Below are 15,391 nucleotides of genomic sequence, written 5' to 3' on the forward strand. Positions count from 1 at the left end.
ACTTTAAAAAAAAACATTTAAAGTGAGAATTATAAGAAGATATTGGACAGAAAGAAGAGGCAAGAGAAGCAGAGAGTGAAGAAAGAGACAGATCTGTATAAGACAGAAGAGACTTTGGTAACATGGTAGATTATCCTGAGTTGTGAATTCTGACAGACGCTGGGTGCTGGTGGCTGGTACCTGTAATCCTAGCAACTCAGAAAGGTAGCAAGATCCTTGAGGTCTGTAGCAAACGCAGGAAATAGCCTGAGAGACTATCTCCAACTGACCAGAAAATAGACTGAACTGGTGATGTGGTTCAAATGGCTGAATGTCATTCATGGGCAAAAAAACCTGAGCCAGATTTTGAGGCCCTGCATTTAAGCTGAAGCACAGAAACCTAATTCGATCTAAGCCTAGAAGACTATTCCTAACTTCAGAAGTTGTAGGAACAGTTCTCCAAAATTTGGATCTGCTACCTCTGATGTCATATTTAGTAGATTTTGAGGAAATTATTACTGAAATCTACTAAAGCAATATAGTATAGTAGATAAAATGGATTCCATGTTAATGAAAACAATTATCCGATTACATAATTGGACTATTTCTATCTCTTGGCCAATCGCATATATTAATACTGCTTCACTGATGTGAATATAACTACCTTGCTTAGAAAAAAATATACTTAATGGACTATTCAGATAATTCCCAATCAACCATGGAGCACTGAAGATCTTTAACCTCTCACTTTGCTCTTAAGCCATAAGAGGCCTTGAACTGTAGACAATCTCCAATGTTCACTCAGACTGTGAGAGTCCATGATTGTCCAATTTCTGCAGGTAATGTGACCCAAGGAAGCAGGCCTAGTCAAGCCTAAATCTCTTATTGGAAAAAGAAAGGAGGCAGGTGGTCATTTTCGTCAGATTTTGTGTGAGCGGAGTGGTCCTGAATCCAGGCCCGCATGTGACAAAACAGGCAAAGCCAAATGACTGCTAAGAAACTGATAAACAAAAAAAGAATATGGTTTGTAGGAATTAAGCAAGCATGAGATAAACAAGAGAGAAAGGTAAGAGGCCAATGTAGGTTAGCACCTAATCATCTCCTGGGGTGAAAGCTGAGAATGAGAGGGAGCTAATCTAATAATCAAATGAATTTTCAATGAAATTTTAAAAAGTCAAGTTCATAGAGGTTGAATATATTAGATAACAGGAGCCATAAAATAATTTAAAGTTACAAAACAATCTTTTCCAATTATCCCTATGCAAAATAAGTTTAATGCACATTTACAAAGCTATTTAACTGTTCTTCAATTCATTTTCATATTTAGAGTCATTAATCCTTCAAAACTGACTTAGGTGATAAGGAAAAATTGCCCTAACTTTTGGTTGCTTAACTACTTCTCCTCTGCAGACTCAACATAAAAAAATCTTAAATCTTCGTTAGGAACTACTTTCCATTTCTTTAAGACAGTTCACTGCTTATGAGAATAACCATCAGTTCAAAAGATACAGTGTCTGTGGTTAGATGCCAATTGATGGATCTGCCAATGTGCAATCAGTTCTGCTAGGACCTGTGGTTCTATGGTAGACATGGAGAATGGATAAGCAAAACAAAGAGAGCAATTTACAGACACTAATTTCTGGGATTGTTTTAAAGTATTTAAATATATTTGTTTGAGGTTATGTTTTCCTTTCTAGTTGACTAGAGTGAAAAAAAGCAAATAAAATATCTTAGTAATAAAAAATAAAACAATACAAAACCAAAATGTATGCTTTTATCACCCTTCTCAATCGACATAAAAGACGTAGAAAAGGAGTAGCTAGTGGCTGGCTATTGAAAGAGGATAAGCCTGGGAATTTTTTTTTTTGCCAATCCTGGGGCTTGAACTCAGAGCCTGAGCTCTGTCCTTGGGCTTTCTGAAGGCTAGTGCTCTCCCACCTGAGCCACAGAACCATTTCCAGCTTTTTCTGTGTATGTGGTACCAAGGAATGAACCTGGGGTCTACTTACATGCCAGGCAAGCACTCTACCACTAGGCCAAACTCCCAGCCCAAGCCTGGGCATTTTTGAGCATATGTCAACATGCAAGCTACTTGTTTGCCAGTGGGTAAGACTTTGAAATCAGGGTGCTACTTTATATCAGCAACCCTTAGGTCAGTTCCAGTTTGTATCTTCCACACTAAGAGCAATCTCAAAACTTCCCCTTTGATTCTCAAAGGAGTGCTGGTTTGAATGATACATTATGAGATCATCCTATTTCAACTCAAACCTGATTAACTGGTGTGGCTACGGCTATGGAATTAGAGCTTATTATCAGAATCACTGCAAACAAATATCTCAAGCAGTATTTCATATATAGAGACGGCTGTGTTTTTAAAGGAATAGGCACAATAACTAATACCTTCACTTAAGATAGCCTCAAGCACTTATTAAAAATGAATTTCAACATGTGATAGAAAAGTCATAATTGTACATCTGAATCAACACTTTGGCATAAAAACAGTGAGCTGTATTTGATTACAGGAAACCCATGCATTTTCTAATAGAAAACTCAATGGTTTTATAAACAATAAAATTGCAAATTGAATCTCCTGTATTTATATTATTTTCATAAAGTCCACATTATACATTTTACTTAGTTTATCCTTCTAAGCAACGAAATGGAGATGCTATGAACCACAAAAACTTTTGAGACATTAAGAAGCTGCGTTACTTATCCAAGGATTTTGCAGCTAGGAAGTAGCAAAATGACCAAAGTAATTGAAGATGCTTTTTGCTAAGCCTGTGAATTAACTAAAAAGCTGGGCACTAAGCCCCCACTGTGCATCTGTGCTCTAAAAGAGCAATCAGTTTTCCATCTGTGGCTCTCTATCAATGGATCAAGACCAAAATAAAAGAGTTAGATGGCAAGAGTAAAGTCTAATAATTCCATACCAAAACGGTTTTCATCTTGTGAAACACTGAGTTTATATGGCTTAAAAATAGGATAAAGACTTTTGACATTTGAAACAAAATTTTTTTAAAAAAGATGTAAAGACGTAGCAAGCAGCTATGCCATATCTATAACCCTTCTTAGTTCAACCAAAGTTTTTATACATGGAAACACACACAACTGCTGATTTACCCTCCTTCTAGCTTCAGGGAAATAATTAGTAATGTCACTTAGCAGAAGATACAGATCTTTACTTTTGTAGGCAGCATTTTCTGTGAACTCTAAAAGAAAAGAGTCTTGTTGTCTTAACAAAAACCCTGTAGTAAGTATTAAGTATAGACTGTCTAATCTCAGGCTTTATCTCGCATCCTTGGATCCAAACTTTTCTTTCTCACAATTATGTGCACACATAGTAATAAGTGAAAGATGTTGTACTTAACCATTTGATACTATTGATTTACATAAGGGAACTCTATTTTCAATAGGAAACAAGAAAAGCAATCATATACAAAAACTGAAAATGATGATTCTGTCCAAAAGCATTGTTGTAAGGCTCATTTTACTGGATACAGAAATCAAATCAGCAATTCTTAATAGTAGTCTGAAGCCTTAATTGTTAAAAAAAATCACACTTATAGAGGAACAGGAATAAGAATATACTCTAAAAACACAGCAGTGTTCACAATTAATAACTCAAACAAGTTCCCAAGGAAACTTCAGGGGAAAAAACAAAGCTCCATTTCTCATTTAATGCTGAGCTAGAAGGCATTCCTATTATGTCCATAAAATGAATTATACTTGTAGTCAGATGTCCAAGTATGCAAATACAATCCTAGCTACTCAAGAGGCTGAGGCCAGGGGATTTTGAGTGTGAGGACAGCCATGCATACTTCATGGTTTTTTTGTTTTGTTTTAGTTTTTTTAAGGGCAAATCAAATTCAAATTGTTCAGAATACAGCAGCAGCATACGTGTAACTAGGAACAGATGACACATGCATCTATATTTGCTATGCGTTTACTTAGAGGATGTAATCTTTAGAACCATTAATACATAATTGTCACAAGATTGTAAGGAGAATGTGGCTGGAATCTGTACTTTTCCTTTAAAACTTCACTGTAGCTAGGGCACAGGGAACTGAACTAAGCACCAAGGCAGTGGCTGACAGCATCATTACCCCTGAAGAACATTCTTTTCCCCCAAATCATATTCTTCACTCTCCTTGCAGTGTTTTGTCATTCAGTAAGTTCCTCCTTGGTGGCCTGGATGCTTCAGCCATGAGCTCAGAAGCCAAGAGAAAATTCCATCTTCAGAGTCTGGGCAATATTTTGAGAAAATAAAACTGATTCTTCTCCGCAAGCCTGTGCATATGGGCATTCAGGGGATGATTTTCCGGTTTATGGATTATCTAAAACCCTTTTTTCTTTTTCCCTTGCTTTTGGCCATTTCACTGCTCATTAGCATTTGCCACTGAAGGGTGGACAAAAACCATAAAAAGAAGGAATCAAAATGTGTTTGTTATTTATTAACTGTTGATCTACCCCAAGAAAACTCCTCTGCAGAGAAACAGAACTATTGGCCAGATAGTTTCTGACTGATCTACTGTTGTCAATTTTCAATGAAACCTGCATTACTAAAGCTTAGGAAAAATTCATTTTTATACCAGACTATTCAACTTGTGAAAAATAAATTACTGTGGTCTAATTCCCCTAAACTGTAAGAATATACCAAAGGAACAGATTATAAATATCAAACAGTTGTGCATTATTTAACTTCAAAATGGAGAGAGGATATTTGAATTTTGCAAAAAAAACATGCTGAATACAAAAGCTAATCTAAAGGCATACCATTTAGGAAAGATCTCATTTGTTTTATTAGGTTACCCACTTCCTGGATGTTGAAGATTTCTCCTCTATTAATCAAAACTGCAAAAATAATAACATATATGGTGATAAATGAAAAGTTAAAAGGCCTTTTCTCTAATCTCTGTCTGACATGGTTGTAATCACACCATCCCCTAGCTAATGTAAGGTGAATGAGTAGCCCTCAAATAGCTCACCAAGGAAGCTTCATTATAAATGGGAATCATCAATAAGATATAACCTCCTCATACGCAATGTGCTTTTTTTTCTGAAATACGTATTTTTCATATGTATCTCAGGTATCATGAACACAACTGATTAAATGAGCGCTATCTTCAGCATATTGGTCACTCTCTTAGGAATCCTGAATTGTTCTGGCTTCAGTTTAGATACATCTAAAATTTGTGTTGTTTTGTTTTGAACCTCTGTGTGTGTTTGCACGCACACACGTGCACGAGCGCGTGGGCTAGTTAGTACTGGAGACTGAACTCAGGTTCTGCATGCTATCCTTTAACTTTTTGCTCAAGACAAGCACTCGACCATTTGAATCACAACTCAAGCTTTTTGGTGATTAATTGGAGATTAAGAGTCTCATCATGATTAAGAGCATTAATCCTCTCAGTCATTTCATTGGACTGAATTTTACCCCTTCAAGAAGATATGGACCAATAAGTTCAAAATATCTTTTGGTGTCCTATATTATATTCCTCATTGTCAGCCATTTCATGGTTGTTTACTTCTTGCTAAGTATCCGTGACCCCAAACCACAAGACTCCCATCCTCTTACTGCTCACATAGTTCATATTTTCACATCAATTAATAGATGCAGCCAAGCAGAAACAACCATACAACATTCACGTTACAGTCCATTTTTTCCAGAAGGCAAAATTTATTTATTTATTTGTTTGTTTGTTTATTTATTTATACCAGTTCAGGCCTTAGACTCAGCACCTAGGTGCTGTCTGTTTCTGCTTTAACCCTTGAGGTACAGCTCTATTTGCACCTTTTATGTGAATAAGTGGCAATCTCAAACTCTGGACTTTCGAGTTTTCCCTCCTTGAAGTGTTTTTGTTCTTCTCACAAATGACACTCTACCACAGGAGCCATAGCTCCATTTCTCAATTTTTTTGGGGTAGGGGGAGGAAGTGATTTAATTGATAAGTATCTCAAATCTTTGTGCAGAATTGGTGTGAAATCAATCCTCACATCTCAGCTTCCTGAGTAGCTAAGATTACCGGGTGAGCCTCTTGCACAGGATGCAACATTTTTATTCCTATGTCAAACTTGTGCATGTCCCTATATTCCTGCTTTTAGTGAGTAGTATCACATTTCTACCTACTGCTCAGACAAAATGCCATGGCAGCCTCTCCACTTCCCCTGTACTTCTCCCACCTGAACGGTCCATTGAAAAATTCTGTGTCTGCTAGCTTCAAATTATATATACAGTCTGACAATCACTCTTCTACTTCAGTTCACAATTCAATTCCCTACTGTCAAACCCTATTTCCACTCCATCTAGCCTACCAAAGAAGGGGGTGATCTTTCTACAACACATGCTACTTCATATCATGCACTTAACCTTAACTCATACATTCTCAAAAGGGCTAAAATACCTCACATGATCTGTAAGTCCCTACAGAATCTCCCCTAGCTGCTCATCAGACTTTATCTTTCCTCCTTTTGCTTGCCCCTCAAACTACACTCCATTTGGCTTTTATGAGATCCCTTTAACAAATTAAGCAGATGCTTGGTGTCTTCTTACATGGCCATTATCCTTATAAAATTGTCTGTCTAAAAATTCTTCATGTGTCCGCTACATACATCTTGCTCTACCTTTAAATCAAATCTCTCTTAGTTACGGCCTCCTCAGAGAGCTCTGTGTTATCCCAAACAGCATATTTCATCACCCTTGTTTTGCTTTGGAGTATTTATCACAATACAGCTTTACGTGTTTTCTGTCATCCTCAGGTGTCTCACCAGAGAAATAGCACTCTTAAATAGAAAGACCTAGCTTACTTGTTCAGCATGTGAGTTCTTGGATCTAAAGGCAGGATTACACACAGAGTAAGCTACCTTTTAGTTTAAGAAACACATTCGCGATAATAAATGATTCAGAAAACAAAGCTAGGTTACTTAAGAAAAAGATTACTTAAGATTACTTAAGAAAAATAAGTCACATAGAGCAGTAGTAAACTAAGCTTATTTTAAATGTAATACTTGGAATGATTTTGTAACGAGGAGACATGTACACAACTTGATACTATACTAAGATTGATTTCTTGGCTTCTTAGGAGCAGAAATATGTGTTAAGAAGAAACCCAACTACAGAGCAGTAAAGAATGTTCACACAGTGCAGTAAGCCTTTGGATGTTGACTGTCAGCTTCTGTCCAGCTATGCAGAGATAGATGGATTTGAAATTCAGTTATGGACTATGAAGAATGAACTGGTACAGGAGATTCAGTCAAAGCCCATAGCTTTGCTTATTAGCTACATTTAGAGTGAAATCAGCAATGAAAATAGAATGTTTCACTTCACACTGATGGCAACTTGGTGATCCATAAAGTAAAAATCAGAAAATGCCTAGAGCAGGGACCTAAGAAAACAAACTTTCAAAGGGGTTTATCTTTATCCTCTATATTTTGGGGAAGATATCAAGTTTGTGTTAACTGTAAATTCTACAGGTTAAATTAGAAGGGGTTGATTTCAACCTTAAGTCTATTCATATTTCCTGGTACTCAGAATGAACCACAGCTACTGGTTTACTGTAGCACTGTACACTGCTTACTATTTAATAAACAAACCAAAACATAAAAGAAAACAAAAGACAAATAAATACAGCTCTCTTAAAGATTAATAGGCTCCTAAATTAAAAATTAGTTTTCTGTTTCAAATTGTTTTTTCCTTATTTAATTCACTCTAAAACTATTAAGTGTAGTTATGATTCATATCTGTCTCTCTTTCTCAATTCATTTCCCATACTTCAGTTGATTAAAAAAAATGTGCCAGCCAGGCATGGTGGCTTACCCCTGTAATCCCAGCTACTCAGGAGGCTGAGATCTGAGGACTGAGGTTCAAAGCCATCCCAGGTACAAAAGATGAGAGACTCATCCCCAGTTAATCCCTAGAAGATGGGAATTAGTGTCTGTGGCTCCAGGGGTAGTGCAGTAGCCTTGAGCTGAAGAGCTCAGGAGCAAAGCCCAGGCCCATAGTTCAAGCCCCATGACCCACAAAAAAGAAAATCAGAAAGAAAAGAAAAACAAAGACAAGAAAAAGAAAATGTGCCGATCCTGGGACTTAAACTCAGGGCCTGGGAACTGTCCCTGAGTCTCTTACATCTAACACTAGCACTCTATCACATGAGCCAAAACTCCACTACTGGCTTTTGCTGAGTAGTTTATTGGAGGTAAGCATCTCACGGACTTCCCTACCGGGCAGAAATCCTCAGATCTCAGTTTTCTTAGTGATAGATAATGTCTTTGATCAGCACTAAACATTTTTTAAAATTTTGTTCACATAATTTTAAGTGAATAGGAGCATAAACCTTAGATTTATAAAAATGAGATCAAAGAGATACCATAAATTTGAAATGCAGCTCTTAGACTTGAACCCAGAGTATGTTTTTAGATATATCCTTCTGTTTTTCACATTTATCTGAAACTGATTTTGATAACTAAAGTTTAAAGTCCATCAATGAAGCTAACTAAAACACACAGATATGATCTGAGAACTAATACAGTAATTTTCATTATAGTTTAGACACTCGTATCATCACTTACTTTTAACTATTCTCATAATTTGTCATTCCATGTAAGAATTAATTAATGCACGTTAGCACAAAGCAACGCTGGACAATTTTGAACCTGTTTGTTCATTTAACTTAGCATTGAATTTTGTGACATTATTATTCCCAATACCCAAATTTATCCTCTGTTCACATAATGGACTATTCTAGGAGATAGATAGTACTTCTTTAAAAAGAAACTTAATGGGGGCCGGGAGTTTGGCCTTGTGGTTAAAGTGCTTGCCTAGCATGCACGAAGACCCGGGTTCGATTCCTCGGTACCACATACATAGAAAAAAAAGCCGGAAGTGGTGCTGAGGCTCAAGTGGTAGAGCTCTAGCCTTGAGAAAGTCCAAGGACAGTGCTCAGGCCCTGAGCTCAAGCCCAGGACTGGCAAAAAAAAGAAACTTAATGAAACAGATACCACAGAGAAGTTACGAGAATAGATACTGGTTTTACCAAGCCAGTCTCTGGTAGTGTTGTTGTCTTGGTGATCATGGTGCTTTGCCATTTGTGTAGAAGACTGATACAATACCTAAAAGCAAACAGTTATCTGGACCAATATTACATGAATTCATGTAGACACATTCACAAAGGTCAACAGGGGACATATTTGTATTTGAATTATAGTAGCATTTGCATATTACCTGTCATTCTACTTCTCTCATATCCATAACAGTTTACGAATGTTCGAATTCCACCCCAAGAATCACTCTGACAATCCAAATGTCCCACAATCCAAATGTCCCACAGACAAGCAGAACATTCCTGTCACCATGCAGTTAACTAACCAATTTTGATTCATTCATTGCTTTTTATACCAGTGGGGTAAATATATTTATCAGCTTTCTAGTTTTTGTTTTATTTTTTTCTACTAACAATAACTAATACCTTAAGTACATCTACCTGTCGCATTTTCCACTTGTGAAAAGCATCAATTCACTGGGCCTAGAAGTGTAATCTACTTGACAGATCCTATAATAAAATTCTTGTAAGGAACAGAAATGATATTTACTCTCCTGATTTGAAAATTAAAGGAAAAAACCCTCCTGTATTATCATAGTATGACAATTCTAACCAAATGGAATTTTTCCTGGAATTTATAAAAAGAATTTGACATGGGGTTTTAAGTAGGACCATAACTGCTCAGAAAGCAGTGACACCTAATGGCAAATTTATCTTTATAGGCCATGAATGTGTTTTGTAGTGATGTTTATTACTACATTGCACAAGTAGTAATACTGTCTCAGCGTTGTTACTGAGTAACAGGCTATCTAATCATAAATAAGATGACCATCTACCGGCAGTTAATCATTTTATTTTTATTCATATTTGAATTAAAAGATATAGAAGATATTCACTTATTTGTACTTCATCTAGAGTGGAAAGCGAACTATTAGTATGTCACAGTACATTCAGTGAATAACACGCTCTTACTTAAGACTCGCCTGAACTGTGCTTCAAATACATGTGTTAACGATACTGAAAGTGTAAGCTATGGTTCAGAAGTTTATACTACTTATCCAGAAGTTAAGGAGCAAGTGTAACCTGTGCATAAGAAAAGGCTAAAATTTTCCTGAGGTATTTCATGGAACCAATCTTCAATGAGGAGGATCATTGTTTTGGGGTAATCAGTGTTGATAAGGAATAATCAAAGTAAATCAAGTCAAGTGCTGATAAGGTCACATTTTAGTGGACCACACAGGATACATTCTGAGAATCTTTTTGTTTATAAGATCCCTATCTGGCAAAAATAGTCCTTAGATTAAAGGGAAGGAAAACTAATACTTGAAATTTACCACCTATTAGTGTTTCCTTATGGGTTGGCACATTCTACTCACCCAATTCTGTACTTCAGTTAGAATATTCTCCTGACAAAACCCATCAGGATGGTCCTAGACATCTCATTAAGTCAGATTTGATGATAATGATAGGGAAAGATAAAATAGCATCATCTGCTGATGAGAAAGCATGAGAAAATGCTTTTTTTTCCTGCTCCCTGTTGACATAAGGTATTTTACTATGACTGATAACAGCATTTGTGTAATATATGAATGAGTACAGTACTTCAATGTTCCCTGGTAGGGATACAGAATTGAGAATGGCTCATTTGCAATCAGTTCTGTGAGCACAGGACCCAGATAAAGAAATGAGTATATATTCAACTGTTAAAACAGGAGATTCTCCATATTAGATAAGAAGCAAAACACAAACTGTGCAGTTGACTGGAAATGCCACCTAATCTCTGCTTAATTAAAGCACTGCTCTAAACTCCTGTTGTGTTTAGGGAGTAGAGTGTGGGACGACTGATGTATGAAGAAAATAGCAGTCAGCGTAGCTAATCTCCAAGACTTGGGAGCTTTCTAGCTACATAAATCAGAGCGACTTCTGAATAGCCTCATAAAACACGGGATCATTGCCATTCCACTCACGACTTTTGGGCGCTTCCTACGGCATGCAGATCATTAGGAAACTTCTAAGCAATCAAGTAATGTGGGCCTGATGAAATTGCTCAATCAATGCACAGGCTCAAAGTAGAAGCATAATTCAAAATTGCATGGTTTTTATATGGCAAAAGACATTTCTTTCATCAAGGCAAAGAACACAATGAAAGTAATTCATTTTGAAACACTCTAGCCAGGTGTCTGTGTGCATGCCTATACATTAGGCAAATAAATATATGGGACTATTAAGTAGTGCTAACATATGATTTATCAGAGCTTCAAATAGGTGAAAGCATTAGGCCTGTTTTAGTGAAATAAAGACAGTCCCATTTCAATGATCATGGCTTTTCTTTGTAATAAAGTCATATGTTTAATGGAACCTGGTAGAGTTTAAAATACGTTGCTGACTTTATTGAACTATCGGCATGAAGTTCAAAACAAAGAGAACTCAAGAAGGAAGGACAGAATTTTTGTATCATCAACCTGGTTCAAATGGACTGGATATTTAAAGAACCTATTGTAGCCGTATCCTTTTATCTTTCCTGTCTGCCTGAAGTATCTGAAATAGTCCAGCTACTATCTGCTGATCACTTCACAGGAGCCTGGGAAAACCTTCCCTGTCTATGTATCTCCTTCTATCTCCAGAGTTGAAATACTCTCTTTCTCTAGTGTCTCCCCCTTTTATCCTTTACAAGCTGAACTAATACATTTCCTCATAATCCTATTTCTCACATTATTTAAATGAAAGTCAGACTTTTGAAGAAAAAATTATTTTCCCCTCTTCAACCAATAAATAAATTGATACAATGCATGTCAACTAGTGTTTCACCATCTTTATATGGGCATTCACTTTTCAGCTTATGCTTTTGTTCAGCATAGTGGAAGGTGGAGGAAAAGGGGTCACATTTAACCTCTTTAGTACACACAAATGAGCCATTTTCCATATATTACTAAACGTTGGAGGGTTTTTGAAACAATTTGTTAGCTTCACTGCAATACAAGGTAGTCTATAAAAGAAGCTAATTCTCATGTGCTAAATGCATTAGAGCCAGATAAATTGTCTGAGAAGGAACTATTTCTTTCAGTAGAATATGCACAGTTCATGCACACTGTTGGAGTTTTAAAGGAATCTTTAATCCCTACATAGCTCCATCTTTGAAATCCAGTTATAAATAAGACATCTCCCATTGGTAGACAACAGTATGCAACAGCAGAAAAAAATACAACAGTTGTGCTCTATTTTGAAACAAATGCCCAGTCTGCATTGCAAAATAGTACATTTCTAGTAAGGGGTGGCAAGAGCTGGAGGTGTTTGTAAATAGTGTGTTTATCCTGTAAACCACAGAAGCAGCAGTGGAAATACGCATTTATCAACAGGGCTGTTCTCCTGAGAGATGGGAAGCAGAAGTCAGCGGCCCCTAATCGCCAAATGAGCACCAAGGTAGATGATTATACACCTGCATTCTCACCCCAGTCACTTACGACCAGACATAAACGCATGCCATTTCTGTGGGAGGAACACACAGTTCATTTCCCAGCTCTTATCAGAACACGACTGCACTCCTCAATGAGATCATAATTCCTCTCTGAAAAGTTCTGAATCCACAGGCAACGTGAGCCCCTGGGCAACCCGGACCCAGCAGGCAGGCTGGCTATCTAACGCTTAATTTATTTAATGCACTAGTGCAAAGCTTTCTGAATCTTGACCTCATTACTCCTTGCACAGAGACATGCACGGTTTCATTGATAAAGAATGGCAGACATGTTTAGAAAAATAAGCCGGGAGACCAAGAGAGGGTGACAGAGAGAGAGGGAGAGAGAGAGAGAGAGAGAGAGAGAGAGAGAGAGAGAGAGAGAGAGAGAGAGAGAGAGAGAGAGAGAGAGAGAGAGAGAGAGAGAGAGAGAGAGGGAGAGAGAGAGAGACAGAGAGAGAGAGAGAGAGAGAGAGAGACAGAGAGAGAGAGAGAGAAAGAGAGAGAGAGAGAGAGAGAGAGAGACAGAGAGAGAGAGAGAGAGAGAGAGAGAGACACACACACACAGACACACAGACAGACACACAGAGAGCCAGAGGGAGAAAGAGAGGGGGGGAGGGGAAGAGGAGAAGGGAGATCCCCCTGGGGCTGAGGGTCTGTCATTGGTTGGTAGACACACAACATAGATTTCTGGCTTTGGAGACACAATCGCCACCTGCAGCAGGTTCCCCTGACAGGTGTAAGTGTGTGTGTGTGTGTGTGTGTGTGTGTGTGTGCAATGCGCGATGGCCAGGCAGGGGGACAGGAAGGCGAGAAGCTGTAACTCGTCCTTTACCTGGATTTGCAGAACCCCAGGCCTTGTGGAGGAGATAAGAGCGGGGGGCCCAGCCCCCCTGAACACAGCCCCCGCCCTGGCCAAGGGAACCCAGCGGCCCGGAGGGGCTGACATTTCAGGACTGGAAATGGACGCAGGAAGGCGGCGGGGCTGCGAGAGCCTCTGGGTGTCTGGGTCTGTGGGTGTCTGGGTGTGTGTCCGGGTGTCCCTGTCTCTGGGTCCCCGCTCCACTCTCCAGGCTCAGCGAGTGAGAAGAGTTGGAGGCCAAGCTGGAGCGCGGTGCACGATAAAGACGCGCGCCCCCCGCGCGCCCCAGCGCCCCCCGCCCTCGGGCCGGGCCCCCATCTGGTAGATGAGGAAAAGAGCATCATCTCCGAGCCCACGGGGCTTGTCCTCATGCCCCCCCCAGCCCGGGACAGACCCACCAACCCACCCGACGCGGCAAGTGTGGAGTTGCCTGGGCGGGGAGCGAGCCCAGCAGGGTGATCCGCCCGCCCCCCAACCCAGGCCTGCGCGCCCAGCCCCTGCCCCTGGCCGGGGACCCTGCGGGCTGGCTGGCTCTGGGGCTCCCGATCCGCGGTCTCCAGCCCTTCACGACACCGTCCAGGCGACAAGGAGCCAGGGCCCCCGCCCAGGCTAGAGCCTGGGGAGGCCGGGGGGCGCGCGGGAGCCAGCGCTCCACGCCGCGGCGCCTCAGCCGGCTCACGTTACACAACCACCTGTTCGATCCGAAACAGAGCTCACCCTCCCCACCCCCACCCCCTCAACACGAAACCCACCCCCGGCCTCGCAAAGCCACATTTCCCCTGACCCCCCACCTCCCCACACTCCCCACACATAACCATGCTTTTGAAATAGAGCTCACAGACATCCGGACAGGGGTGGGGGGGGGGAAACATGGAAGGTGGGATCTATTAAACTTCCTTTCCACACCTAGAATCAATTCACCGCACTCAGAGGGAAAAATCCAGACGCTGGAGAAAGCAGGCGAGCCCCCCACTCCATCCCTTCCCAACCGCCCCCCCAAAAAAACCCAACAACAACACACCCCATGGCTCACCAGCAAAAAAGTGGGGTGTGCAAGGAAAAGGTTCTAACCTCTGCTTCCTTCCAGAAAAGGGAGCAAGTGAGAGGGCAGGGCCCAGGCAGGGGCCCAGAGGCGCGGGGGCATCTCCAGCAGGCCGGCCCGAGGGCAGAGGGAGGGGCAGAACCATGGCTGGACCGATGCAGTAATCGATATATGTAATATAGAGAGAATTAATTTAAAAAAAATGCAAAGTCTCCACCAACCAAGCCCTGCTTACCGATGTGGATGATCGAATCCGCTTTGGCCGAGTCCCAGGTTCGAATCCACCAGACGGACAACACCAAGAGCCAAGGGAAAACTTCCATCTCCTAGGTGGAATCTCGCTCCGGACGATGGACCTTTGTATTTTATTTTATTTAGATTATTTCTTTCCTTCCTTCTTCCAGTGTGTTTTGGAAAGGCAGTCCACAGAGTTTGAGGTCACGATGGAGTTTAGCGCAGCTTTCTGCTTTGCTTTTCTTTCTTTTTTTTTCTTTCTTTCCTTCTTCTTCCTTTCTTCCTAAATTCCGATCTCCACCGCGCAGCCTTTTTTTCTTCTCCTCCGTCTTCTGGTCGTCGTCCTCGTTGTCGTCGTCTGGGAATGCAGGCACCACCAAGGAAGACAGAAAGAGCCCGAGCTGAAACAAATCTTCCTTCCCGAAGCCGTGTCACTTGGAAGGGAATGTTGGCATCGCCGGAGTTGTTTGCAGTTTGGGTTTAAAAAAAAAAAAAAAAGGAAAAAAGAAAACAAAAAAACAAAACCAAAAAAAAAAAAAAAAACCCTCAAAACTGTCTCCAGCCTGGTCCGCTCCGGGCTGGAGCTCACTCCTTCCCCATCGCCACGCGGGGGGCCGCAGGTCTCCAGTCCCAGCGCCGCCACCGCAACTTCCAATCCCCCCCCTCACCACCACCACCACCCCCTCCACGCCGGATGTCCCCCCTCCCCGCCCCGCCCCTCCCCCAACCCGGGAGCCCCCACCCCCACCCCGCCCCTACAGCCCCGCAGAGGGAAGAATCACTGT

The 15,391-nt window shown here is 40.6% G+C and overlaps 1 protein-coding gene across 2 annotated transcripts in view; it reads right to left on the bottom strand.

Annotated features, from left to right (window-relative positions):
* Positions 1–15,098, bottom strand: part of Grid2 (glutamate ionotropic receptor delta type subunit 2) — a 951,510-nt gene extending 936,412 nt beyond the window's left edge. For both annotated transcript variants that reach the window (XM_090356798.1, XM_090356797.1), the window contains exon 1: positions 14,608–15,098. In XM_090356798.1, coding sequence (XP_090212924.1) covers positions 14,608–14,695 — 88 coding nt within the window. In that variant the 5' untranslated portion in view covers positions 14,696–15,098. The remainder of the gene's footprint in view (positions 1–14,607) is intronic.
* Positions 15,099–15,391: the final 293 nt, after the last annotated feature.

The sequence above is a fragment of the Megascapheus bottae genome, chromosome 23, assembly GCF_031878675.1.
Source record: "Megascapheus bottae isolate mThoBot1 chromosome 23, mThoBot2.hap1, whole genome shotgun sequence".
NCBI lineage: Eukaryota > Metazoa > Chordata > Mammalia > Rodentia > Geomyidae > Megascapheus > Megascapheus bottae.